General features: G+C 48.3%; 1 protein-coding gene across 1 annotated transcript; it reads left to right on the forward strand.

The window, feature by feature from the left end:
* The first annotated feature begins 10,347 nt into the window (after positions 1–10,347).
* Positions 10,348–27,386, forward strand: OVCH1 (ovochymase 1). Its single transcript, XM_054816711.1, is given in 16 exon segments — positions 10,348–10,652; positions 10,654–10,702; positions 11,491–11,780; positions 11,782–11,814; positions 14,846–14,933; positions 15,109–15,239; positions 16,309–16,375; positions 18,736–18,804; positions 19,853–20,033; positions 20,421–20,481; positions 21,109–21,349; positions 21,458–21,988; positions 22,240–22,361; positions 22,430–22,499; positions 22,502–22,585; positions 27,214–27,386. Coding segments are annotated over 16 exon segments (2,340 nt in total). The 5' UTR covers positions 10,348–10,502.
* The last annotated feature ends 548 nt before the right edge of the window (positions 27,387–27,934 follow it).

Raw genomic sequence — 27,934 nt, forward strand, 5'->3', positions numbered from 1 at the left:
TGTAGGAGCAACTACGCTGCACATGTATTTGAGTCTGGCCATATAAAAATACTGGAGCCGGCATTTTATTTGGAGCCTGAGCATGAGAAAGGATGAAGGCTGGTGCTTACACAGTCTTGATGATTGGACATGTTATACTGACCTAAGCTCTTCATGTCAGGCTTTATACATCTGTCAGGAATGTGTCAAGTCTACAGAGTGCAATGAGAAAAACAGAACATAAATTAAAAAGAAACTAATTTTGTTCTAATTCCCTTCTTCCTGGCAGACATTCCCAGATGCTCCTGTGTGCTCCCAGGGCTTGGGTCACTCAGGGGATTGTGATGGTGATAAACACCTCCATTAAAAATGGACCTGAAAGAGAATCAAAAGCCCTGATCTCAAGCCATAGCGTTTCCTGCCATCTTGGCATGCGCAAAACCCTCTGTACCATGAAGGGGAATTGCACGCTCACTTTGAAGTCAGCCCGTACACCCTGAAGAACTCCCGGATCCCAACAGCGCGGTTTCTTAATGGAGCTTGGTACCCAGCGCTCTTCTGCCCAGGTCTCCCTGATGGAGGTACAGGATGTATGGCCAGGTCATAGCCTGGATCCTGCTCTGTGGAGCAGTGTGCAGGTTTTGCCCTTTCAGCGGAACAGGGAGTACAGCATGGTGGTCGTGCCTCCCTCCATTGCCTGCAGATACAGTTGGCGGTTGGCATTGTTATTATCAGAGGAGAGGGGCCTTCTCGCTGCCAGCTGCCCAACAGGGCTGGCAGTGCCCGTGGCGACAGGCTGGGCAGCGCCTGCCTCCTCCAAGCCGTGCAGCCCCCCCGGCTGCTGAGCAGCTCCCGAGGTGGGGTAGCAATGTCTGCTCTGCTGTGGGAGACCCTGGGGCCCCGTGTGCCCAGAAGCACCACCACACCCGGGGGGGCTCTGCAGTTCCTGGCCCCAAAGAAAAGGCAGCTCCATGCTTTAGTTGCTCTTGCAGTATGTGGATAGCAGCTCTCCCTGTAAAAAAGGTCAAATAATTCTCGTCCTTATGGCAGCTACTTAAGCCTCTCTGTAAACCTCATGTATTGCTTCACAGATGAAAAGCTGCTAGAGGTGTCCAACTCCCGTGGTGTCCTATGGGAAGGACAAGGCAAACACACCACGGTGCCTTATAGATGCACTGCTCCTGGCTGGCCTAGGTGAGGAGAGACCACGGGGCGAGGAACTTGGCTGGACTCGCCTTTGCCTGTGCTAACCCTCCTCTGCAAAAGCAATGATGTGCTTTGTTTCAAACCGCAGGGGCTGAGGCTGCTCAGGGCTGGTGGCAATGGCGGGGGGGGACGCGAGCTCCTGCTGCTGTCCATGTGCAAAGCAGGTAGCAAACAACAAACAGGAGAGCCCAGGGAGGTGGTGACCCCCAGCAAAACATGGCTGGAGAACCTCCAAACCTGCCCGATCTGCAGCCTCACTACCAAAACTGATTGGCCCTCTCATCCAGTAAAGGCTCATTAGGTGGGAAGGAGGAGGGTTGTTTCTCCTGTGTGTAGCCCTGCCCCACTCCACCCCCAGCACTGGGTACATTCCCTGGGCCATGGTGGGAGCAGGGCTCCTCTTGCTGCTGGCGTCCTTTCCTGCTCCATGTGGTGAGTCCCATGCGTGGGCTGTGGGACAGGGGCTGTGGGGAGATGTTCCCCAGTGTGGGGGTTACAGCAGTGAGCACTGGTGTTATCTGCTCTTTTAGCTGTGCGGTACTCTGCTGGTTTTGGCTGGGGTAGAGTTGATTTTCTTCATAGTAGCTAGTACAGGGCTGTGGTTTGGATTTGTGCTGGAAACCGTGTTGATAACACAGAGATGTTTCAGTTACTGCTGAGCAGTGCTCACACAGAGCCAAGGCCTTTTCTGCTCCTCACCCCACCCCACCAGCGGGATGGCTGGGGGTGCACAGGGAGTTGGGAGGGGACACAGCTGGGACAGCTGACCCCATCTGACCCAAGGGATATTCCATACCATATGATGTCATGCTTGGCATATAAAGCTGGGGGAAGAAGAAGGAAGGGGGAGACGTTTGGAGTGATGGTGTTTGTCTTCTCAAGTAACTATTACATGTGATGGAGCCCTGCTTTCCTGGGGATGGCTGAACACCTGCCTGCCCGTGGGAAGTGGGGAATGAATTCCTTGTTTTGCTTTGCTTGCACACAGCTTTTGCTTTACTTATTAAAAACTGTCTTTATCTCAACCCACAAGTTTTCTCTCTTTTACTCTTCTGATTCTCTCCCCCATCCCGCTGTGGGGGAGTGAGTGAGTGACTGCGTGGTGCTTGGTTGCTGGCTGGGGTTAAACCACAACAGATACCAAACAGGAAAATATAACCAGTCGGTTTCCATAAATCATACTGGAGCTTGGTGTGCTTGCCCCTGGTGAGTGATTTTTGGGATGCCCTTGCAGTAGCTCTGCTGAGGCTGGAAGCCTTTCTTACCCTCTCCTTCTAGGTGCTGCTTGCCCCAGTCCTCTCCTGGCTGCTGTGGCAAGTGAGCCGTTCCCCATGCAAGCCGCTCAGCTGTGGTGAGGTCCATTGGCTGTGCAATAAAGAGCAATTGCTTGGTCCTGCTCAGCTTGGTAACTGGTGACGGTGGTGCAGTGGGGTCAGGAAAGTGTCTAGGAGAGCAACGAACATCAGCATGTTCTCAAATCTTTCTTACGCATCCTCCTGCAGTGGCTAACGCATACATAACTGTCTGGCCTGCTCCCCATCCATGTAAAAATTTCTCTCCTAGGGATGCTTATAGGTAAGAGAAGGAAATGGTAATGAAACCAGCGCTAAAAAGATCTGCCCAGCTGGGGCAAGGGAATAACCACCTAACTCCCTTCCCTCCCATCCTGCTCCAATACGATGCTGGTCCTAATGCTATTTCTCTCCCCAGCCAAGGGAATGGTGTTTTCTCCATCATTTACCTCCCCTAATAAAGTCTGTCTATTTTCTACTTCACTAGTAGACTTGCTGCTATAGCAATAATCACCACAGTCTCTTGTTGGAAAAGCTAGTCAGCAGCGAGGGCTAGGGAGAGCTTGGTCCAGGTCAATGGCTTAGAAAATTGTGCCTGATTTTGTGACTGAGCTTTCTGCAGTAGTCAAATGCTTTGAGGCCAGAGAATGTCCTGGGAACATGATAAAATGCCCAGCAAGGAGCTCAGTTAGCCCCTCGACAGCCAGGAGCGCTGCAGGAGTTGTGCAAGGATCCCCATGACCTTGTGGGGCGAGTCCCACTTGTTGCTGCTGAGGTCTTGGGGTGGTTGGCCATCTGGGTAGAGGAGAAAGATGTGGGCTCCTCAGTTCTCTGGCACTTGGGTAAGGTAGTGTGAGAAATTGGTGGGCTTTCTAACGCCTGTCAACCTCATGGGCAGGTTAAGCAAGTAGCGTTGCCTTCAAGCCTCCACACAGGATATAAGCCCCAAAGCTAGAGAGAGGGCTGGAGGGGTGGTGGTGTGATAGTTTGGATCCAGACTCGGGCTCCTGGTGACTCCAGTGAGTTGCCCCAGCGAGAGCCTGGAGTAAACACAGTGCAAAATCATGAGAATTATATCGCTTATGTCTGCATGGCTGGGAACTGTACTTTTATCCCAGCCTTGGCTTGGGAGAGGCAGGGGACCCCTCCTATTGGCCTGAGAAACACATTGAACAGGAGTGATTAACCAAGTGATTTTTAGCTGGTGCAGACACGGGTCAGCTGAAGGGAGTGGAGGAAGAGCTGTTGTCCTCTTCTCGGCAAAGAAGCTGGAAGCCTGATGCTACCCCTCTCCTGAAACCACCCAGCCTGGAGAAGCAAACCTCCGGAATGAGGAGTTGCAATTGGTTCCTTTTGTATCCCACGTATTTGAGATCACTCCTCCTGCGTGATCTTTGCTGTGATGATCAGGTTTTGGAGCTGACCCTGGGGAGCAGCACACCCCTTCCTCCTCCACCCAGTGTGTGGTCCAGCAGGCCTGTCAGTGTGTGCATCCTTCCCTGCTGGGTGAGGGCTTAGGGGGAGTTTCCCGGAGAATATAAATGTGATTGCCACGAATTTATCTCAAACTGCACACAGCTCAGTGAAGCATTTAAAACTTAATCAGAGCCAGCCATTCCTGGCTGGACCCTGCTCTAAGTCAACCTTTCCCTATGTTTATTGTCCATATTTCTTAAGGCACAATCGGTGCCAAAAGCGACGTGAGAAAGCTCTGTCTCCTTGCAATGTATTTCAGACCAAAGCCAAGACTGAGTGCTGGGCAGCTCAGTTCAGAGACAAGGTCTTTCATGATGACTTTACTTGCTCGGGTTGAGTGCCCCAGGGCACTTAAGGTATGGAAGCTTTGAAATAATAAATTTCAAATAAAGTCTGGTGGCATCATTGTAACCTGTTGCACTTGTTACTTAATTTTGTAAGTCCCAGTTGCATTTCATTAAGAATAATTAGGCTACTGGATGAAATCTAAATTTGCTTTTTTTATGGCTGTGCACACACATCATGAAAGTACCTCACAGGAGACCTCAGCTTTGCACACATCAGCTTCTTATCAAGAAATGCAATTTCTGTGTGTTTTCATTTATCTCCATATAATTGCCTTCAGCTTGGAGCTCAGGCTGGAGCCAGGAAAGCTGTGGCACCTGGGATTTGTCCTATTAATTCCCTACCTGCCAGAAGAGCCTGAGGTGATGCATTTGAGGGGTTGTCTCACTGCAGAACATGCCTGGTTCTGTTTTCTGTGTAGGCCTGAAGTGTGGAGTTCATCCTGTTGACTTGAAGAGCCTGGAGGATGTTGTGCTGCTGGGATTCTTCTCTTGAATGGTGGGAGAGAGTTGGTGCCTGGAGGGCAGCCCTGGCAGGTTTGTGTTGGAGTGTGCTGCCTTCCCCCCGGGGAAGGGGGAGAAGAGGCAGGAGCACCTCTCTTTCATCCTCAAGTCATTGAACACTGCTTGCCCAGGAGTGGAAGTTGGACTAAAAGTCCTTCTTGCCCAGCTTCCCAGGCTGACTCCCCTCCCAAACTTCTAATAGCTAAGATGAGATCTCTGACAGATGTGACCTAATGCAGCTGCAGAGCTTTGGTGGTGTGGACCAGCCAAGGATTTGCTGGGTTTTATGGTATAGAAAGAGACTGCAGAGGTGGGAAGGGAGGGTGCCTCCCTGGTACCCTGCCACAGAGGAAAGTTACCTTGCCTGGCGGTTTGTGTGCACGTAAGGAAAAGCACAGAGCAATGACTGCGGGATGATGCTTTAGGAGTAACCAAGCAGGACATGGTTCTATTTAGAAAAGTACTACTTGTTTGCATGTTGCCAGAGCAAACACCGGCACCTGTGGCAAACAGCGTTTGCCACCTCCCTCTGTCCAAAACCCAGTCCCTGCGCATGCAGCAGCTTGAAAATGTATGCAGGTAGTAGCGTGAAGGGCAGGAAGGCAAAGGAGGGGGGTAGTGTAGGGAGAGGGTAGGGTGCTGAGATGAGGGGGATTGATCTGCTGGACCCCTGGCTAGCATCAAGCTCTGGGAGGTCAGGAAAGCGCTGGAGAGGAGTGAGATGTCTGTTTAGTCCCCTCTGTTTCAGGATGCTCCAGGGTCTGATTCCTGCCATGCACCGCTGGGGTTGAAGGTAGCTGCCAAGGGTCAGCCATGGCTTGGAAATGACTCCTCTGGGCAGCCGAGCACCCTGCACGCTAATACTGTGAGGAAAAAGTTTTTTCTGGACTGGGCTGATCTTTGTTATTTCACATTTCGGGAGGAAACAGGAGTCACCACATCTCAAAATGTACCCAACCCTTTCTTTTAAGGTGTTCCTCAAACTGGGCTGTTCCTGTGGTTGTGGTCTGGTCTGAGAAGATGTGGTTATTACTGCTGCTCACTACGTGGTGAACCTGGAACAGCAAGTCAGCCTGACCTCCTCACTCACTCTCGACACCTCTTGCAGCAGAAATTCCTCTAAGGACGTGAGGAGCTGCTGGGCCCAGGTATGAGGTCCCCAGTCAGGGAGGGAAATGTCCACCCTGGGGCTGAGTGGGACCAGTGCTCTGCCACAGTCAGATCTGCCATGGGTCCTCAGGGAGCTCATGCACCACCCAGCAGCCTGCTTGCTCCTCCTGGGTCTCTGCATGTTTCTCCCCAAAGCCTGGGGAGAGGGCTCCCCTGCACAGGGAGACTGCAAAACAAATTCAAATGTCCTGTTCAGCGCAAAGCCCAGAGAAGCATTTCTGAGGCAGGAGAAGCACTGCAGCTTCCTGATAAAAGCAGCCCTGGCAACTGTCCCATTACTCCTAGCAGTCACACTGGTTTCTGTACTTCTAACGCAAGACCAGCTTTACGGGTCATGCTACAGACCTCTTAATGGGCAGGGACAATGATATAAGTGGCCCCTTTGCCAGCCCTTTTATAACTCATTATAATGTAATTGCAGACCAGTCAGCTTCACATCTGTTTCTTGTTCAACTTGAGCAACATTTTTGAGGACTGATGTTGAATAATGAGGAAGTTGCTATGGTATGAAAATTTCAATGTGCAAGATTAACCTTGATGACGAGGCACCTCCTTGTTTCTCTTACCCATGCAAAAACTAGACAGTGCTGTTACTCTCCACTGTTATGCTGCTAATGCTGGTCTTGTGTTCCCATTACTGCAGCGTTTGCATTGCCAGGCAATCCTGTTGTCAGACAGTGCTGGGAAGTACAGAAACTTTCCTGTTCCTGTAAACAGCCTCCTGGGATTAAAGCTGAGCTGTGCTATTAGCAGGTCTGTTATTTATGGCTGGAAGTGATTAGAAAATGAGAAGGGTTTCCCTGTGTGTGGGGAAAAAAAAAAATAATCTTAATTTACAAGAAAGCAAAGGCTTGGTTGAACACACACCCCCCACCCCCCCCATACCTTGATTCAAAACACTTGGGGACGCACTTCAGGGCAGGCAGCTGTAATAAAGTGTGTGCCTACCAGCCCTGTCAAGCCAGGCTGCCCGGGCTTCCCACCTCCAAAGGCTGCACGGGTGAAATAGTGTGGTCATAATTCACAGCAGTCAGACTGTTATGAAGGGGTGCAATCCCACAGAGGTTAGAGAAGAGATTGAGGGCAGGGTTTAAAAAAAAAAACAACCAGAAACAAACCAAAAACAACAAACAAAACCTACAAATCTACTAGAAATCAGTGATAAATGGGCTTCAAAGTTCTTGTCTGCGCACTGGGGTTTCTTGGACCCCAAGAAAGTGAACATAGTCTGGAGAGAGAGAAGGCAATTGCTTCAGGTCTGAGTTTTGTCCTGTTTCGTTAATAGCTCAGGCAGACTCTTTAATCAGCCCTAATTGCAAAGATCTTGAGACGAGCTCGCTGCTGTGTTGTGCCCTGTGCTGTGTGAGTTGGTAACGGGAAACAGCCGAAATACAGGCAAGTGGTGGGCATCTCTTGCAGTGCCTGGTACCGGGCAGGTCGATGAATGCAGTTCATGTCTTCCATTGAGCACAAAACTGTCCCACTGTGCGCCCCAGTGCACTCGCTGGGGAGAGTAAACTTCGCTAAAGATCTGGTTTGGGATCTACTGCCAATCTAGTTATTGGGTAACTCCGCTGTGATAGCGTAGCTATCTCCCTAATTGGTAAAAGGAAAACTGAATGGTGTTTTGACTCTGCTGGAGCGGATTACTCTAAGTTTAATTGTGACATTATACTGCGTATAAAATATGCAGAAAAGCCATAATGGGCATACACTTTTCTAGTGTTAATTCAAACTACATGTAGCTGCCTGAAATCATCGTAAAGCTCTCAGATGTAGGCCTCTGCTCATCTCCGAAATTCACCAATAACAGAATTAGAAAGGAGGATTTATGGTGCCAAAATGACTCGGCAATCAGTCTCCATAGCTTTTAATGCTTCTCATGTGCCTTTTAGGTTCCCAGACTGCAGGTAACAAGGGCTGAGCTTGATGTTTCAAAGCCAAAACCAGCACAGGGGTTCTGTGACTCCCAAGACAAAAGATAAGCTGTCCTTTTCCCTGTACCGAGCTGGCAGCAATGAAATCTGCTGGCACCTCTCCTGGCAGCTCTCTGCTGCCCAGGTATGAACAGTGGCTTGATGGGTAGCAGATGAAACAAGAAACCTATTTAGCCATTTAAAAGTAAGTCCAGCTGGAGGTTAGGGAATTCTCTGCATTGCTGCTAACGTGAAATCAGCCCCGCTGAAAGTCCTGTTACCGAAGGCCAGCGCTGGCTCCCAGGGCAGGAGCATGTTGTGGGGTTGCAGGTTCAGTGTCAGGGTTTGCTTTGTGACGGCAGCCTCTTCCCTCATTGCCCTGGCACTGTTGTTTTTTGGTTTGTTTTGTTTTTATCAGGAAATTCCTGAAGAGCCTGGTAGTGACAGTGGGGGAATGTCACCTCCAGTGGGCAGAGAGGCAGAGCAGAGCATCGTTGTCTCGCGTGTCATCATCCACCCCAGCTGCACTACGTGGACTGCGATGTGACCCTGGTGCCCCTGCAGCACCCAGCCTGGTACGGTAAGCAGGAGCCCAAGGGCTGGAGGTGAGCTGCTGCTGCAGGAGAGTGCTTTATGTGGGCAAAGTCATCATCTGATGTGCTGATCCAGAAAAAGCATCCCTATTCCTTCCCTTCCTATGCTCTCTATGCTAGAGAAATGTCCCTTAAGTTATGCCTTTAATTCTTATCAAAGTAACACAATTGGGTTAATTCTTGTCCTAGGCTTTGATTAATTGTCCCAGAAGTTTATCCCTTGGTCAGGATCTGTTCTCTGGATATGCCCGTGTTTTCTTTATGCACCAGATTCCTGTGTGCCTTTGTGCTCCCCTCATACAAACTGTACCAGCACGGTTTCCTTTGGCCCTGTTGTGCTAACGCAAGCTCCCAGCTAGAAACCGTGCTGGAAACCACCGGCTTCCTCTTGGCCATAGCCCTGGGCCATTAGCTGGCAGTGGGCTGCAAGGGTCCTGCCCGCGGAGAAGCAGGCCAGATTAAAACCTGCTTGCTCCAAGTACTTCTGCAGGCAAAGCCTCTGGAAGTGATTTTAAGGTGCTGGAGTGTCCTGGTTCTGGCGAGGACAGAGTTAATTTCACCAGGAGCCAGGACAGGTGAGCCGAGCTGGCCGGGGGCTATTCCATACCACGTGACGTCACGCTCACCATAAAAGGGGCTGGGCGGGCAGGGGTGGGTTCGCTATTCCATACCGTGTGACATCACGCTCACCATAAAAGGGGCTGGTCGGGCAGGGGTGGGTTCGCTATTCCATACCGTGTGACATCACGCTCACCATAAAAGGGGGCTGGGCGGGCAGGGGTGGGTTCGCTATTCCATACCGTGTGACATCACGCTCACCATAAAAGGGGGCTGGTCGGGCAGGGGTGGGTTCTCTATTCCATACCACGTGACGTCACGCTCACCATAAAAGGGGGCTGGTCGGGCAGGGGCGGGTTCGGTGTGGCTCCGGGACAGGCTGAGCGTCCGGTCGGTCGGATCGGTAAATTGTTCTCTGTTGTCACCCACTGTGAATATCTGTTACCAGTGCTGTTGTTGACTGTTCCCCTCTCCCTTGCTGTCCCAGTAACCTGCCCTTACCCCAACCCCGAGCCTTTGCCGTTGTTTTCCCGTTCTCCTCCCCAGCCCGCCGGGGGAGGGGGGAGCGAGCGGCGCCCGGCTGCCGGCTGGGGCTGAACCGCCTCATGGAGCTGGAGGCTTGTGCCGCTTCCCTAACTTCCGAGGGGTTTCAGAGGCAATTCCCTGAGTTATCCAGAGCTATGACGGGTTACAGCCAACTGGCCCTGACTGCCTGTGACCATCAGATGGCAGATCAGCCAATATAAAATAATCTTTTGTCACTGTCATGTCTCAAATCACTGGCTCGGGTGGTGATAGCCTTATGGTTTGTCTATAATGGCAGGAATAAGGGAAATAAGACCCAAGAAATCCTTGGACATCCCGGCAGGCAGCACGAGGAAGGCTGCTCGCGGGCTGCCTGCGTGCCTGTACTCTGTGGCTAAACAGGTATGTCTCTAGGCACAAACTGGGCTTGATGGCATCTGAGCCGTACGGACAACCCTTGAGGACACGACGGGGCTCCCTGCTTTGCCCTTCTGTGAAGGCTGGGCGCTGTCAGTGCCCCGTCAGGGCCGCCAGGAGAACTGTGATCCATTTTTCTCCCAATATCAAGAAAAAACTAATCAATAAGTGTCTGGATTGAAGTGAGCCGAGTTTTTCATGTCCTGGATAACTCCTCTGATCAGCACTGGTCTTTAGTGTGAAGAGTTTCCCAAGCACTGTCCAGTTTTCGTGCTGTATGAGACTGATAGAGGCAACTTGCTTTCTTTTCCCGGTCCCTGCCATGCTATTCCCTCTTTTCTTTTTTCCCCTTCCCAAGTATCCTTCTGCTTCAGCTAACATTCAAAGATAGCTAACTATCTTCCTGATCTCTCTCTCTCAATTTGCCTCATGTATAAATTCAATTACATGTGACTAACTTCAGTCTGTATTCCCATTTTATAGATACCCACATGTGACCATGGTATTTTGGGAAGGGGAGAAATGAAACAGTGTGACTTGAAGGATGCTGTTTGTACTTGTAAATCAGACATGCTCCTGGAGGCATGGCGTTCACACGCTCATTTGTGCACCCTTTCCTCTGCAGGGGACAAAGTTCAGCCCATCCACCTTTGCCACAAGGATGAAGAACTTCCAGGCTGGGACACTGTGGGTGGCTAGTGGCTGGGGCAAGGTGTCTGAGGGCGAGTCAAATGGCAGGGTCTTCTGGTCACAGTTGCAGGAATAAAGGGTAACAGATAAGGGAAAGGAGCCGCTTTCTTAATTTCTGTTTCTGAAAGAGAAGGTGACTCCTGCCAGATGGAAAATTCAAGCACCCCTTTGCTCATCAGGTCTCCTCTGCTTGTCAGAGGACCAGCCCCTGTAGGGATGTGCAGATCAGCATTTTCCTGCAGCATGGGACCTTGGAGCGCATTAAGGAAGGCTGCACATTGCAGTGCTGCTGTGCATATCAGTGTCTCACAAGCAAAACCGTCCTTACAAGTTTTTACAAAAGTGGGAATAGTTCCTTTGTATGTAAAAATGTTACTCTTTTGTACTCTCTCCTCTAGATATCAGAAAACTGTTCCCTCAAAGGAATTGCACTTGCTTGAGTTTTGGTAGATTTTAAAGGAGGTGGGAATGTCTGTGAATGTTGCTTTTAATTTTTACATCCCCAGTGGTTTGGGGCTCATCCACAGTAGAAGAGACAGAGGAGACTTGCCAGTCGCCCACTCCTCAGCAGCCCTCCCAGGAGAGAGCACGCTGTCTCCCAGCCAGGTCTCTGTGTTAGCAGCTCGCTGGGGCCTTTCTCCTGGCCCCTGAAAGTCTCCAGCCCTGTAGCAGGCTGCTCGGGAGAAGAATGCAATGTCTGTTATCCAACCTGCAGGGGAATGACGTGCTCCAACCCGGTTTTGAGGCATTGGCTAGGGGCAAACCAACGCATCACTTGCCCAGCTGGGTGCCTCTGCTCAGTGATCCCAAACTGCTTCAGAACATCACTGCCCCAGGCAGGCAGCCAGTGTGGGATCCCCCAGCTGCTCTTGCTGGGGTGTTGGGGAAGGGTGGATGCGGCTCACAGGCAACAGCGCTGTTGGCTGTCATTCAGCTGGAGGGGCAAGCCATCTTGCAGATGCTGGATGTAGCCTGGATGCTCCTGCAGTGGCTGGGGCCCTGGCTCCTGTCCTGCAGGAGGTGGAGCTGCCCCTCATCGACAGCCAGAGCTGCAGCGTGCTGCTGAGGGGCACGGACCTGCCACGAATGCAGGGCTCTGTGCTCTGTGCTGTCTTTCCCAACAACAGGGGGGGATGCGTGCAAGGTAACAGCTCATCAGCCCTGGCTGCTGCTGGGCAGCAGGCTTGTCCTGTCCACCCACAAACCTTCTTCTCTCCTGGGAAGAAAGTGAAGCAACAGCACAGAGAGTGCTGTCAGCGCTTTGCTGAGCAAGAGCTTTACAAGGAGCTTCAGGATAACAAAAGCAGGAGAAGTCTTTTGTGGGTAGGGGTATGGATGTGGGCAGGAGACTGAAGTGTGATTGCCTAGACCTGCCCTGGGCATTGCTAACAGTGGGACCTCCATCTTGGCACGCAAGTGCCACCATGTCTGCTGAAAACGGAGGGACCCTCAGTGGTGGGACTCCAGGCAAGGGGCAAGGGAGCCTGGCATTGGCAATACTATCAGGAGGTGGAAAGAAGGCAGTTCCCACCTCTCCCTTGATGTCCCCTTACACGTGGTCAAGTCTTCGATACCTTCACTCAGACAGCTCCACTAGGCAATGGTCTGCAATTCAAGGAGTTTGCTTAGTGCCAAACTCTTCTCTGCCGGTACTAACAGAGTGAGTGCCCTAGGGAAGGCTGTTGACCAGGCTGTCACTAATCTCCTTGGGGTGTACTTGCATGATTTTTTTTTTTTTTTTAACCAAGTAGTAGCTTGCCCTCTGTCATACCTTGTGTGAACACTTTCAAAGCAGTGCTGCAGCTGATGTTAGTGAAATGACTTTCATTTTATCATTCTTCATGCAAAAAAGGAGTTTGTGTATGGGGAAGGGCAGGGTGCCAAACTGCAAGCTGACAAACAACAGAGATTAGATTGGTGCATTTTAGATTAAACAAGCACAGCTGAATGAGCAGGGACGGTGCCAGGCCACTGTGGGGGGAAGCAAGCAAGGTTGTGTTGGCTTCTGCGGTAAAGCTAGTCTGTCATGCAGCACTGTCAAAGGTCAGTGCTGCTGGCACAGGAACAAATGGCACCTTTCCTCCTCAGCGCACTGTGGACAGGGTGACTCCGGAGGCTCCCTTGCATGTCTGAGGACCGGTGGCACCTGGACTCTGGCCAATGTGGTGTCCTGGGGGGTTGATTGTGCCAGAGGATGGGATACCCTCAAGAGAAGTACTGCGGCCCAGGGCTCACCAGATGTCTTCTCCCATGTGGCTGCATGTCATGGACTTCATTGCCCAGCACATGACACCAGGTAGGTTTGAGTGCTGGAGGTTTTTTTCCTCTCCTGTCTGTTCAGCACTGTAGGGACTCAAATTGCCCTGCTATTTCTGCCTCCCTCCACTCCACCCGCAGCAGTTCTGTTTAATTTCCTGCTGTGGCATCAGCAGCAAGGTATATCATCTTTTAATTTGGGATGGCAAAATCAACGGCTTGAACAGATAAGTCCCCCTTCAGAAAGCTGTTATAATAGCAGGTCTGACCCCCACATCCTCTGAAGGAAAAGCAGAAGGCTACTCAAGCTGCTCTCTTTCTGGCTGAACGCAGCCCTTCCAGCTCAGCGAGATGTCCCCTGAGCACTGCATACCAGCCCTGCTCTAATAAAAGCCTGCTTTGAGTGCTTGCCAGCTCAAGATCCGAACTGCTGTTGTGCTCCTGAAACGGCGTGCAGGATTGATCGGGGGTTATCTCCTCATCAAATACAACTCTGAATGCGTATGGGAAGAGGGGCACTGTATTAAGTGTCGCCGTTTTAGTGGCTTATCAGAAGTGCCTTTCATAGCTAAGCACAGGTCTAGCGACTCCCTGCCGGCCACTTGTATTTTTCTGTACAGATGATTACAGGGCTAATACAAGTTATTAGAGAGATGGTGTTATTTCTGTCATAGCCATCAAAGTTGAGGTGTTGGTATTAACTAATACTCAACCTATTATGGCTTTGCTAGGCTTCCTTAATGATTATGCTTTCAAAGGGGGACTGTCCATAGCTAAGAAGGTGCCTCTTAATTGGGAACAGTAACTGCAAGAAGCAGAAGCCACGTGGTTAGAAAGTGGGTGCATTACCCTTTGCAAAGCAGAGCTATCGGGACTGACGCAGACCAAATGCCAGTGATGATGAAGAGAAGGCCAACATAAAAGTGGTGTTTCATTAAAAATAAGCTTGGAGTAGCCACGTCAGCTCTTGGCAGGCTGAATGAATGTGAGCCCACTGTGTTGGTAGTTGGTGGGACAAGTCGTGAAAGTTTGGGGATTTTTAATTTTTTGTAATTTCTTGTCGCTCGTTGTCATGAAGAACAGCAAATCTAGCTGGATTTTGAGAAGCCTTTTGTATTTCTCACTATGAAGCTAAAGAGCTAGAGAAAACACCCAAACGGAGCAGGGCAGATGGGACTGAGGGACACGTTCATATTTGTGCTGGCATCTAGTGCAGTGTGGTGGGCATCTCGGTCTTTTAGCTGTACGTAATTCTGTGCCCAATCTGCCTTGTCTCTAACTGGACCCTGGGTAGCAGAATAAATCGAGTGCTTAGCCTTGCTTAGCTGGTGCATGTCCAGATGAGTTTCTGATGCGTTAGCAGAGCTGGCAAGTGTTACATGCATTGGAGATACAGCCCAAAGGCTGGCTCTTCCTTGGTTCAAAGTTGGTTATATGGTGTAACAAGCATGCAGATTACTGAGTAACTGTACTGATGAGATTAAAAGAAGTGTGGCCTGTTGTCCCTCTGTAAGGTGTGCTTAATACTGAACTGATAGAGAATAAATATTTCCTTGAATCATTGGCTGCTTCTCCACTCTTAGTACTAATGACAATGTGTTGATAATAATGTTAATCCTTAGTCCATGCAATTAATCTTCTAGAAATATTTGGTTGTTCATGTGGTTGTTTTGGATGAAGTCCCATCTCCTCAATTTCTCTGTATTGTCTCTAAACATTTTATAGGTAATGAAAGCTGAATGGTCTCTCCACTCAGTGTGAGAAGAGATCTTCTCAGTGGGATCTAGCCTAATGAACCACAGCAAGATTTGCCTGACTAACTGTATGTTCAGCCCACCCTTAACACCAGCTCCTTGTCTCCCTCAGCTAACTCCTGCAGGGATGTCTTCCCAGCCCCTCTGCTACCAGTGTCAAACCAGGTCACCATTATATTTGTTTCTGATGGGAGCAACGCTGCCTGTGGCTTCAAGCTCACCTTCATGGACATCCATAAGGACTCTGAAGCAGGTGACCTCGCTGATGCTGTAGGAATGCCTTTCCTCTCCTTTCTGACCCCCTTAAAATAATAACTACCCTTAGTGTGCCTGAGTTCCTTAAAAATCAAGTTGTTGATTCAGGTTTATTAAAACTACTCTATAATCCCATCTGTTAAATTGTCTCCTTTTTCGCCTGCGTATGGCAGGTTTGGGCCCTGGGAGTGTCGCGATGTTAGTGGAAGAAGGGAAGATTGATACTGCTAATTACCCTGGCTTGTATCCCATGAGCACGAAGTGCCACTGGCTCATTGAGGCTCCAGCAGAGTATGTCATAAAGGTAATAAAAGGAGAAATTGCACTTAAACCTTTGCACTAAGAACTGTTTAGGGGAGCAATTCAATAAAATCCTGCGAGATACATCCGTGACAAGCAAGTCTGTAAATTGTAAGGTTTTGAGGTCACTGATTATTTGCAGGGCATGTTTTGTCAATTAGACATCACCTCCAAACTCACGTGTGGAGGGGCTGTGACTGTTGTAAGTGCCTGAAGTCTGTAGACACCTATCTCACTTCAAGGTAAAGCTATCTTGAAGTCCAGCACAGATTTGAGGGCAAAGGGAAAGTAGAGAGCGTGTTGCAAACAATATAATCATCCTTTTCCTCAAGTGTCAAAACCCCCCCAAGCTACTCCTTAGCCCCATGCAAAGGTGTCTGCTTCTCATTGTGCATGGGCTGTGTGATAATAGTTCCCACTCATAGTACCACCATCTCTATTTTTATTGCCTGCTGCTGCTTGTGTGCAGCAAGCATCACACCGAGCTCATTCCAGCCCATGATGAGCCACGTTGATGTTTACGTTGTTCAAAGCAGTTCGAAACACCTCTCCTCCCCTGCTGCCTTGGCGAAGGGGTGGATAAATAGCGCTAAACCTAGGGATGCTTGAGGGTACGCAAACCTGTTGCTTAGGCTGAGGGTATGCAGACCTGTTGCTTGGGTTGCTGCTGCTCTGTGGTGTGAGAACCTGCAGTCTGGATTAAAAACAAAACAAACAAATGAAAAATCATCCACTTCCCATGCTTGAAGGAAAAGCTCTTGGAAGAGCACTCCGTATGGGACACTGACTGTTCAGAAGTACAGGGCATTGAGTGTTGCAGTAAAGATGGCAGTTGAAATGACTTAAGGCAAAGCTTAGGCCAGCTTCATCCTCTGCAGACCTGTCTGTAGCCCTGCATAGGAGGGAGCAGTCGGGCCAAGATTGCCAACAGACTGTTTTGATGCAAAATGTGACACGCTCACCAAGGGAAGTCATGCCCAAATTCTTCTGAAATCTAGTTTTTCTCCAGTGTGTGGTTAAGAAGGTTAAGTGTTTCAGTCTTGATGATTTCCTCTTGCTCTTCCTCTTTGCAGCTGGAATGTGAAGACTTTGCAGTGGGACTTAGCCCAGGCTGCATTTATGATGCAGTTACTATTTACAGTGATTAAGAAAACCAGCTGGGTGAATGCTAATTGTTTCAGTTTCAAATTAGAAATCCCTGTGGAAGCAGGCATGTTCTGTCACCAAAATATGCTCTCCCCGGTAACATGGTACTCGGTACCACTGGAAGGATGATGTAATGGCTTCTGCAGTAGCCTTGAGGTTTGCCCATCTTCTTGTCCGTCATGATATGGCCAAGTGCACCACTGGCACAGGAGATCCCATGTCATGATCCAAGGCCGTGTTTTCTCATGGAGAGCCTGCTGGTGTTGCAGGGCTGGATATAGGACCAAGGACTGTGGCTCGTGTTCTGCTGCAGAGGCAGCAGAGCACACAAGCGTGTGCTGCTTGGATCAGGCGTCTGCTTTGTATCCCTCTATCAAAGGAGAGAGCAAGAGCAACTTTGCTCTGAGTGTCACTAAAGATGACAAATGTTCAAAGTAAGGCAGAGCCAAAAAGCGGTTGTGGATGGTTGTCTGATTCCACTGAAGTGGATGTGAGTTCTTTATGAATTGAACTAATTCTGTTGGAATTTCATTAATGAAAAATTGTAAACCTGAGGCATTGCTTTCCAACGCTTTCAAAAGGAAATTTTTTTTTTAATTCCTTGCTTTAAATCTGCTTCAGTTTTATCAATATAAAAATCTTTAACTTCAGTGAAATAAATGTTCTTAGCTTCCCTTTTAAAAATATCTATATTTCCATATGTTCCTCCTGCTTGGACCAAATGAAAGCATGTCGTAACACCCCAGCTTTTTTTGAAAAAACAGCTTCCAGACACCACACTCACTTTAGCAGAGCTTGATATCTATTCTTAAGGTGAAAAGCAATCTGGTGCTCAGAAGTGAAGATATTTTTAATCGAATTCTGTCTACCTCTTTACAGGCTTGTATGTGAACCAAAAAACAGAGTGGTGAGAGGCTGGTGCACTTTTCTTTACACCTAATAAACTGGGTAAGAGGCTTGAACTGTCCTGGGTTTGCCATTGACAAGTAATCTTTAGCAAACAGCTTCTATTTTTTTCCCCATCTATTTTGTTGAGGTAATTTAGTTGTATGTGTTTACCAAATGCTGAATAAGCATTAACGCTACAGTTCCCTTGAAAAGAAATCTGGTTTCCATTGGAAAGGAGTATTTGAGTGGGGGGAAGAATGCTGACAAATTTGGATCTGGAATCTTTCAGGGGAGAGCTTTCAGCATCCTGGAGCATTTCACTCGATGCTTTCCAGCACAGCTTTGCCATCAGAAATTCAGATTCTTACAGGAAAGCTCCTCTGGAATAAAGTGCAAGTTTCCTATCCAGCTGCAATTATGGGACTTCCAGATGCTATGCAAACTGAGTGCTCTCAATAGGAAGAAAAGTCTAACAGCTGTTCTCTAGCTCCTCAACTGGTACACGTAGACCACTCGAGAGACTTTGCTTGCACCCCTTAACGTTGACAAATACAATTCTCAAGTGTGGGGGGTTTTTTGTGCAATCAAGGGCATTCGCACTCTGTTGAAGATTACTTGTAATTGCACTATGAGAAAATTAGGATTACTTTTGTGTACCTGTAGCATAACTGTAGTAGATTAATTCTGGCTGCTATTGCTTACTGACATCACTGATTAGCATTGCTTTGCAGGCATCTCTTCTGCAAAAGTTCTTGTTTTAATCAAAGTCACCAAGACTCTAGGGTTTTGGTTATTTTAGAAACCTAGATTAGCTAAAGCCACGAGTGCTCACAGGATGACCATTCTCATCTTAGAAATACAGCTTTTTGTTCGTTCCCACGGCTAATCTCTGGATTCTTAACTCCCAAACCAGTGCTGAGTCCAGGGAATACTATGCTGGTACATTTTGAAAGTGATGGGGAGAAGAGTTTCAGAGAGTTCAGCACCCAGCTCGCTTTTGTTCATTCAGCTTAGCAGAGAGATGCTTGCTGTGTCTAACAATGTCCATGTCGTCTGCAGCTATTCTTAGACACCTGAGCTTATTTTTTAGGCTAATCCTGCTGCATTCTGTCAAGGTAACTTTAAAACAGAATAGCTACTTGTGGCAGAGCTCCCTTCCCTGAATGAGAGAGATGATTCAAGGGGGTTTTTTCTCACTGAGAAATGAGATGACTAACTTCTGTTACTTGAAATAAGCAGCCTTGTTAATTCTGTCAGTGTGATATTTCCCTTGAAAATCTCATTATAGAGAAGAGTCTTGATCCTGGGGGCTAGTCTGCTATTGTTGCTTTCTACTTTCATGAATGTGTGCCAGCTGCTGCTTGAGGGGATGAATAACTTCCCTTCCGGAATGGGGACTTTTTTTGAGGAGACAAGCCAGAGCTATTGACCCAAGTCAGAGCTAACGCTTATTTCCTCTCTTGCAGAGGAGGCAAGAAGAGAAGATTCAGGATTAACTACTGCACGGATGTTGCCTCTGAAGGATGTCCCCTTAGGTAAAGAAATTAAATTCTGCTCAGTTGATCTGGTCTGAGGAGCATTCCTCTAACATAGAAGAGGATTATGCAGTCAGGCTGATGCTTTCTGACCTCAAGTTGCCTTTTGTGCACTTCTTGAATGGATGAAAAGTGATAGGCGGGTGCCCCATCTCTCATTCTCCATACATGTGATATGTTGACGCGGTTCAGCCCCAGCCGGGTGCCACGCGCCACGCGCCGCTCGCTCCCCCCTCCCCCGGCGGGCTGGGGAGGAGAACGGGAAAACAACGGCAAAGGCTCAGGGTTGGGGTAAGGGCAGGTTACTGGGACAGCAAGGGAGAGGGGAACAATCAACAACAGCACTGATAACAGATATTCACAGTGGGTGATAACAGAGAACAATTTACCGATCCGACCGACCGGACGCTCAGCCCGTCCCGGAGCCACACCGAACCGGCCCTGCCCGCCCAGCCCCTTTTATGGTGAGCGTGATGTCACACGGTATGGAATAGCGAACCCACCCCTGCCCGACCAGCCCCCTTTTATGGTGAGCGTGACGTCACGTGGTATGGAATAGCGAACCCACCCCTGCCCGACCAGCCCCCTTTTATGGTGAGCGTGATGTCACGTGGTATGGAATAGCGAACCCACCCCTGCCCGCCCAGCCCCCTTTTATGGTGAGCGTGACGTCACGTGGTATGGAATAGCCCCCGGCCAGCTCGGCTCACCTGTCCTGGCTCCTGGTGAAATTAACTCTGTCCTTGCCAGAACCAGGACAGATGTCCTCTCCGTTCTGGTTGCATTGGCTTCCTATTGGGAGCAGGGACATAGAGGATGGGAGAGACCTGCTTTCAGTGCCAGAGCCTCGTTTGCTCTCTGATGTGCGCACCTCCTTAGGATTCAAGCTTTTATGCATCTGTTTTTCCTCCCTCCCCACTTCCAGACAGAGCAGACAAATTTGGTCTCTCCTGCATCTTTGCCCTTGTTGTATCCACTGTGTGAGGTTGTCTAGGAAAACAATAAACTTGCCTGCAAATGTATGACTGGTCTTCTGGCTCTTTTGCAGACACCTGTGGCCTTTCCCCAGTTACTCCCCTGTGGCTGTTCAAGCATGTTAGTGGGGCTGAGGAGGCCTGTCCTCATTGTTGGCTATGGCACACTGCCCTGAAGCTCCTTGGAGACTACCAGTGTGATGGGGCTGTCATCAGCCCTACGTGGCTGCTGACAGCTGCCCACTGTGTGCAGCTGTGAGTGTGACCAGCACATCCCTGGGCCACCTCTGCTCCTCCGGGCTGGAGCGCAAACAGGTGGAGAGCTATAAATTATATTCACACCTTCATGTCCTCTGCGAAACCTTCCTTCTGCCTTTCCTCCATGATCACTAATTTTAGAGCTGGCAACAGTTTGGTCTTGCTTGTAGGAGATCCATTAAAGTTAATTAGACTATCTGCTATCAGAGCGGTAGCAAAGCCAGAACTGATGCAACACATTCATTGTGGTGAGAAGCTCTTGCTCAGCAGTCCTGAGAATAAGTGACTAATTAGAGAAGAGACAGAAGGGATGTATCACTGCTCAATAAGTAAGCTGTATGGCTGACTGTAAGTAGCTCCAATATGTTTGCTTTCATTATACAGATCCAATAAACCCTTGCACTGGACTGTGACAGCAAGAGACCATGATAGAGCCCTGAGAGAGTGAACAGGTAAAAACCAAGCAATACCATTAAAAATGTTGACTTTGGTGTATTTGCCCCTACAATATTTCTCAAGACAGATCTAGATGCACAGATAAAACAGTGTTGACAGCAAGGCAAAATGACTGATATGTAGCACAGGTTGAGGAATGAGAAAGGAAATACAGTAACTCTGGTCTCATTTAGCTAACTTGCAGTTTATAGAAGTATGTTTTATATCTGGTTCTTATTACTAGCAATAAAAAGTCTTAAAATCTAACACACAAGACTGAGTGTCCTCAGCATCTTACTGTCTTGGTGCTAAGCAATATACTTATCTATAAAAATCTTGCTGACTCTTTCTTCCTAATGGGAAGGAAGAAGAAGTACATGTGGAAAAGAAGCACAAGTGACTTACGCTACTATTCTGCAAAACCTTAGTGGCTTATGTTTGCACAGTGGAGCAGTCAGCCTGCACTCTAGGCTCAGGAGGTCTACATAATCCATCCCAGCAATCTTCTCAACTGAAAAACTGAGAAGAGGGGATTTGTCTTCAAAGTCCTCACACCTTGTTTCTTTTCATGGCTTATTTTGAGCTTGGTCATTGCTTGTGGGATTTTTGCCCTCTTCCTTTACAAGTATGCTTTCAGGATGCCCTTAGAGGGCAGCTTGTTCTTTCTCTGCGCTGGTCACAGGTGAGACAGATGAAAACCATCACGGTGCATCCCCACTTCGACATGCTGAGCTATGACTCCGACATTGGCCTGATGCAGCTAGACATTCCTCTGGAGTCCAACGCTGCTGTGAAGCCAGTGTGTCTGTCCAACAGCACAGGCGCGTTATCCTCCTCTTCTCTCTGCACTGCATCTGGATGGGGGATCATCGAAGAAGGTGGCTCTTCTGATTTCGTATGTTTGCCTATTATGAGTAGAATGTACATTTCGATCTCTTATTTTACTCTTCTGCCCAGACCTAACCTTGAATTTATTTCTGAAGCAGATGGGAGCCCAGCTAGGCGGTTGCAGCAGACACAAGTGCCTGTACTTGAGAATGAAATCTGTGAGAGAAATTACTACTTCAGGCACCCTGGAGGGATCACAGCCAGGATGCTTTGGACTGGCTTTGTTTCTGTGGGAGGCCAGGACTCCATGTCAGGTGAGGTAAAACTAAAGGTGAGTGCTCTTGAAGGTGTCTGCATATGGATGTCGGTAGATGATCTAGGGGAAAGGACTGGGGAGGACAGAGGGGAGAACAGCATAGAGCAAGTGACAGTTAAAAGCTTCAACAATTTGCTGTCCCTGGAGTGGCCAGTACTTATAAGAGCAATAAATGCAGTCAATCCATATGGGAGATATAGGCAATGTGCAGTGTTGCTTGGAAGTGGGACCAGAGAGTTAGTAATCTTTCTCTGGATTGTAATATTCATGAGACTTGTGGAAGAGAGGATGTTCTTCGCAAGTCCCATCTCTTATCCTAGTGAAACAGTTCCCATTGTAGCTTGCTTGGAACTCTTCTTCATGACACTCTTTTGTCAAGATAAACTATGATGACTTCTATTGGTTTTATAAAACTCTTGTATTCAGAGGACTGTTCAAGAACTAACCTCCCTGAAATCATGAGGCAAGCAGGTAAGAACAGCTGAGTAAATAAAAGGCAAAGTAATTCTGACTGAGGCACTGTCAAGCTAAACTGCAGGTTCTGCTCAATACCACAATCTTATGGCAGACTAATAAATTATGTGTAACGCTAAAGAGCACTATTCAGTCATATTTTGTCTGCAGCCTGTGCTCATTCTTCACTCCACGCTGATAAGCAAGCCTTTAAATCAGCCTCTTCATTCCAGGCTAGGGCTGAGTTGCACCAGCGGCTGCACGCCCTGTTCCTGCAGGAGCCTTTGTCTTGGGCAAATCTGATCTGCAGCAGTGCAGAGGCCAAATGAGATAACTGGGAGTCCTCTCTCTTGGTTCCTAGGGTGGTTTTGGTGGCCCCTTGGTTTGCAGCAAGGAAAATGGACTGTTTACTCTTTATGGCATTGTCAGCTGGACTGTGACTGTGCCAGCCCAAAGAAACCAGGGGTCAATTCAAGGGTAAGGATTTTCCTGGACTGGATAAGACTGCTGATAAAAGGTGAGTTTTCTTTGTCTAAGAGATGAGTCCTGAATATAACCCCTTTGTATGAAATTCCCCAAGTGCATTGAGGTTTTGTCTGGTAGACTTTTTGAGGCAATTTAAGAGGAAGAAAAAAACCCAACAGGTGATTTCCTGCCTTCCTCTTCCTCATGCCTTCCTCCTAAACACAGCTTACTGGAAATTAGAATGGGAGTTTCAGAAGCATAAGACTTGTATTTAACTCCTCTGATTCGCAAATTGAATATAATCTCTGGACAGATACTTTTCTCAGTAAAAAGGGGCTGCTTGTGAAAATGCCTACCAGCCCCGTGTGATGGGCAGAATAGAATGGACAACGCTGTAAACTCTGTGTGTGTATCTAGATATAATTAGCACCACATCCAGAAGCCTGCAGGATAAATTTTTCCAGAGAAAGAGTAGCATATACTACTGAATAAGGACTGATTACCTGAAAGTGGTAGGTATGTTACAAAAGAAGAGCGTCCTGTTCTTAAACTAAGGGCTCTCTCACGCAGAGAAAGGAGGGGAGCAAACCTGTTTGAGGTGTTCCACCTGAACCCAGCATTGTCATACTGCTTCCTCGCACCAGCTCTATCTTCTTTGCCACAAGTTTCTTTCCTGCTGAGGCACCTCAGGTCAAGGTGAATTTGGCTTTATAGTTTCACTGGCAAATGAAGAAGTCCATCTCTTCAGCTTGTTTAATCTGATGGGATTTGAGAGATTTCAAAGAGCCACTAGATAGCTTCAGGTCTCTCTTCCATGTTAGATAAACTGATTTGTCATTCTAGAGAAATGTTTCATTTTGGACTTTGGCTCAAAGTAGTTACACTGGGAAACTGCTGATGCAAACCGTTTGTCTTCCAAAGCTTTATCCCTCCTCCTTCCCTACATGTGCATGTGTACAGCCAAGTATGTAATTCTTCATTTAGTGAATAGCTGTGATTGTCCTACAGCATTTCTTGAGAAAGAGGAAAGAGTTTTCATGCTTCTTCCCATTCTATATTTTATTCTATTGCTGCCAGCAGAAAATGGAAGACTCCAGCTAACAGGAATACTTTTTTTTTTTCTTCTGTATCCTGAATAAAAGGTGCTGCAGTTATGAGCAGGAAATTAAAGTATATGTTAAAGATAAGAGCATGGTGTGGATAATGTTGCACTCTCAGGTCAGGTGAGCACTTGGACTCTCCTGCTTTGTGCCACAGCTGCCGGTCTTTCTCCCTCGTGGCATCGTTCATAGTCCCACACTGACCTAACAGAAATGTTAGTACAGGTGCTGACTAAGGGAGAACTTTCTTCTAAACTAAAACCAGTTAACAAGATAAGTCATCACTTGTATGGTAGCCAGACCATCCCTACAGATAAGCTGGGAGCTGGCTGGAGATCTTCCATACCCTTGGATCTGACACAACTGGCTGCTGACCGCTGGCTCTCTGAAGGCTGTAATGGCTTTCATGGATTTACTGTGCGTCAGGCAGTTTATGCAGGGAATTGCTCAGCTCTGTAGCTGTAAATCTTTCCCAGAGGTGGAGGCCGTAGCATTGCATACGGCTTTTACATATGGCTTCATACAAAAAGTTCAAAGCCCTGAGGGCTCTTTGAGCCAGGTACTGACCATTGGCTCCTTTATCTGACTTTCATATGATTGCTTTTCTATTGTAGGAAGTGCTTGACAGTGCTGACTGTTCCTGAGTTTTGTATTAACCTGTCTCCGAGCATGCTGTGCCCCTCCTCAGATGCTGAACAGAGCGTGCTGCAGGGAAGTGGCAGCACACCGGAGACCTCAGCACAGGAGCAGCCAGCGAAGCTGCCCACAGAGCTAACGGGAGGCGTGCACGCAGGGCGACCGCAGAACTGCGTGGAGCTGTCGCGTGCCAGAGGCTGCAGCGCTTGGTTTGCAGAAGGTGGTGGAGCTGGTTCGGTTTGGGAGCAGCTCTGGGAAGTGCCCGGTAACAAGTTTGAGTCTCCTAACATCTCGGTGCCAGTGGACATGGCTCTCTGGATTTTGTCCTGGGAAGAGGGGGTGTGTGTGTGTGTGTGTGTGTGTACACACAGGGCAGGAGGCTGGTGAGCAGAGTCAAGGGAAGAAAGCCTGTTGTAGCTAGAAGCGGTGGGCTCGTGTGGAGGTGCCAGGAGTCCACTAACACTGGTGCTGCAGGTTTCCTGTGCACTTGGGTATGTTGCTTAACCTGCTCTATCTCTCCCTTACCATCCTTGGAATAAGGGTGGGGTTTTTTATCTTCCATGTTTCGGACTGAGTTTCTTGGGGCAGGGACAGTTACTTAATCTCTTAGGCATGTACTTAGCATAACCAGAGCTATGGTCTTGGGTGAGACACTCTGTCAGCTTGCTGCTGCTTTTAAAGCACAGCAAACAGCCCTGTCCTACTGTTGTGCCTCCTCCTGCCTATTAAGCATTTAAATGTTTCTCCACATCTGATACTGTGACAGCCTTTTCATCAGTCTTTTTCCAACACTGAAGTCCCCCCGAGTTACTGGGTGACACTAGCTCTGGCAACAAATCGGAGAATGCTGTTGCTCATGGCTTTAAAAAGCAATCTGTTCAGGAAGGGATGTGCTTGCAGACTTGTGCTGTAGCCAGGGTGTTGGCATGCAGCGTGTGCTCTCCTCCTCTTCCCGCTGGCATCCTTGCTGGTGCTCCAAGACATCACACCACTGAGATAAAAATAGGTCCCCCAAAGTGATAAGCAACAGGAGGTGGGGATGCTTTCTCTCCTCAGGAAAGTGCGGCACAGCCAGCAGCTGCGAGGCCATCATTAGCACAGTGGCTCCAGGGCTGGTTAGCAAGGGCTGCAAATGCACGCGAGGCTCTTGCCCGCACTGGAGCGGGCTTGTCTCAGCTGAGCTGCTCATCGCTGGGTGAGCTCAGTCGTGGCAAGTGCATGGTGCTGTAATGACCTGAACTGGGATATCGCCCTGAATGCAAAAATGATTTTTAGCATGAATCTAGAGACAAGCTCTTGTGGCTCAGGTTGATGTACCCATGCCTGCACTGCCGTTCCCTGCTGTCACCCAATGCAAGCACGGGGCCCCTGTCCTGTACGTGCAGGAGCCCTTGCCTTGCCCTTGTGCAAAGCTGTGCGATTAACTCATTGCTTTTCAACCTTGGTTGAAGAGGTTCTAGGTTGGTTTATTTTTTTTGTTTGTTTGTTTTAAGGCTAGTTCTCTTGGAAGAATGGTACCCTCCCCATAACTCAGCTTGGCCAGGCTCTCTTCCACTGTGGGTTAAGCCCCGTCGTGCTTCCCTGTGTGCGCCCTCTGACAGTTGCTGCGGCTGTGCAGCGCTGTTCATACCACAGCACCTTCCTCAGGAGGCAAATGTTCCTCATCTCCCTTCTGGATTTGAAGGATTTCTACCCAGCAGAAGGGCTCAGCTCTCCCCATCTGCACTCTCAGCATCCCGTGCAGGTACGCAGAGACACGGTGTAGTGTCAGCATCCAATCTGAGCAGAAAGCTCATAAACGTTGGTGTAGGAGGGAGCACGCTTAAACGGAATTTAAGCTGCTCTACAGAGGGTGTGACTTTAACAATTGCTGCCTTGGGAGGCAAACAACCCTATTAGGCTTGGTACTAAAGGGACATACAGTTCTCATTAGTGATCTTGTTTTCTCTCCTCCTGCTCCGTTACAACCACTCAGATGCTTCCAAATATTTCCCTGTTGATTTGGTCTCTTACTTAACGAGTGTCAAATCTGACTGCACTGTGTATGCGTGCAGCTACAGCCTAAGCCTGTTCTTCTCCTGTGTTTCTGGAGAATCGGAGTGCATAAACAAAAGCATAATATTTCATAATGCTTGTCAAGGGCTGGTCACAAGGTCAATTAAAAAATAATTACATTTCTTCCTGAGTAGTAAGTGACCATCTGAGGCCCAGGTACTTGTCCAACCTGATATCTGTTTATCTGTTTTCCAGGCGTTGATTCAAAGCACAGCTCAGAGTAAATTTGCAAGGAAGTCTGCTTTCTGCTAAGGCCTGGCAGCTCACTCCTTTATTCTGCCTAGCTTGTGTCTGCTGCCTGGCTCTCCGAGGCTAAGGCGACAGGACTGCCTTGTGACCGTGCACACTGAGAACTCCTGCAGGCTTGTACCAGCCTGCATGCTGGAGCCCAAGAAATGATCCGGTTGATGGGAATGGGTTTTAAATACATATCTATCTCTATCTTTCTCTGTAAGCGTTTGTGTGTGTATATATTATTTTTTAAATATATATATATATAATCTGTCCTATGTAGCGTTAAGTTTTTTTATCAGATTAATTAATTTTGACCTTTCCAGTGGCTGCAGTAGCTCTGCTCTTACCAGTGATATCAGGATATTCAGACTTGCAAGTCTAGTAATACTAGGGGAGGGGGGGGACAGGTTTTTTAAAAAAAACAAAACAAAAAAAAATCCAAAAGGAAACTATATATTGGAAAACCATTTCCCACTAACTTTATTGACCTACTTGACTATCTTCAATCATGGGCAGAACTGGCAGGTTTTGTAGAAAGCTTTTACTGTCTTGTCTTAATGCTTTTATCACTGAAGTGCACATTTATCCACAGAATGTGCATCAGAAGTGGAGTTAGAAGAGCCCCGGGGGTTTATCTCTGCTCCTTCCTCATCAGGATACATGGGAAGCACAGAGTGCTCTTGGATACTCTGACTGTCTCTGAAGGGCATGGCAAAGATTACAGTAAAGCATCTGTCAATAACATCATCACTGACCTGCCAAGAGGAGTTTCTTGGGATTTATGAAGAGAGCCAGAGAGGAAGAAAAGTGCTAGGTAACAACAAATGATCCCGCTAAGGACAGCCAGTCCTAGAAATTTCTTACTTTAACTTGGGCCAGTTTGGGAAAGGGTTTCCAGCCCCAGTTGCACAGCTCCAATGTGTGGCAACCTTAAGTTAAGCTTCAGAGCCCAGGCTGTAAACCTGGCTGAAGACCGTAGTCCCAGTGCAAGCGTGCGGCATTGACCCAGTAGGAGAACTTAGTACACTAGAGAGTGTTGAAAGCTGTGGTATTTGGGCAAACCCCTATGGACACTTGTCTATATAAGTGACTTATGACCTCCTGTATTGGCAGCTTCTTATTCAAAGTCAACCCCCTTCCTCCGTACCCTCTAAAACAAAGAAGTGAGATGCAATGACGGTACATATTATTTGCCTCTTGGAGGTGGAATGGATGACACTGCAGCATTAGTGTCTGGGAAACAGGGGTGTGTGTCTTTATACAAAACAAACAAAAAAAAATCTCCTGTGCAGGGGGCTATGGTCTTCCTCACCCTGACCCTGCTGAGGTGCAATCTGGTCACTGAGACACTAGTCTAGATGAACGCAATCCACAGA

This window comes from Grus americana, chromosome 1, assembly GCF_028858705.1.
Source record: "Grus americana isolate bGruAme1 chromosome 1, bGruAme1.mat, whole genome shotgun sequence".
NCBI classification, from domain to species: Eukaryota; Metazoa; Chordata; class Aves; order Gruiformes; family Gruidae; genus Grus; species Grus americana.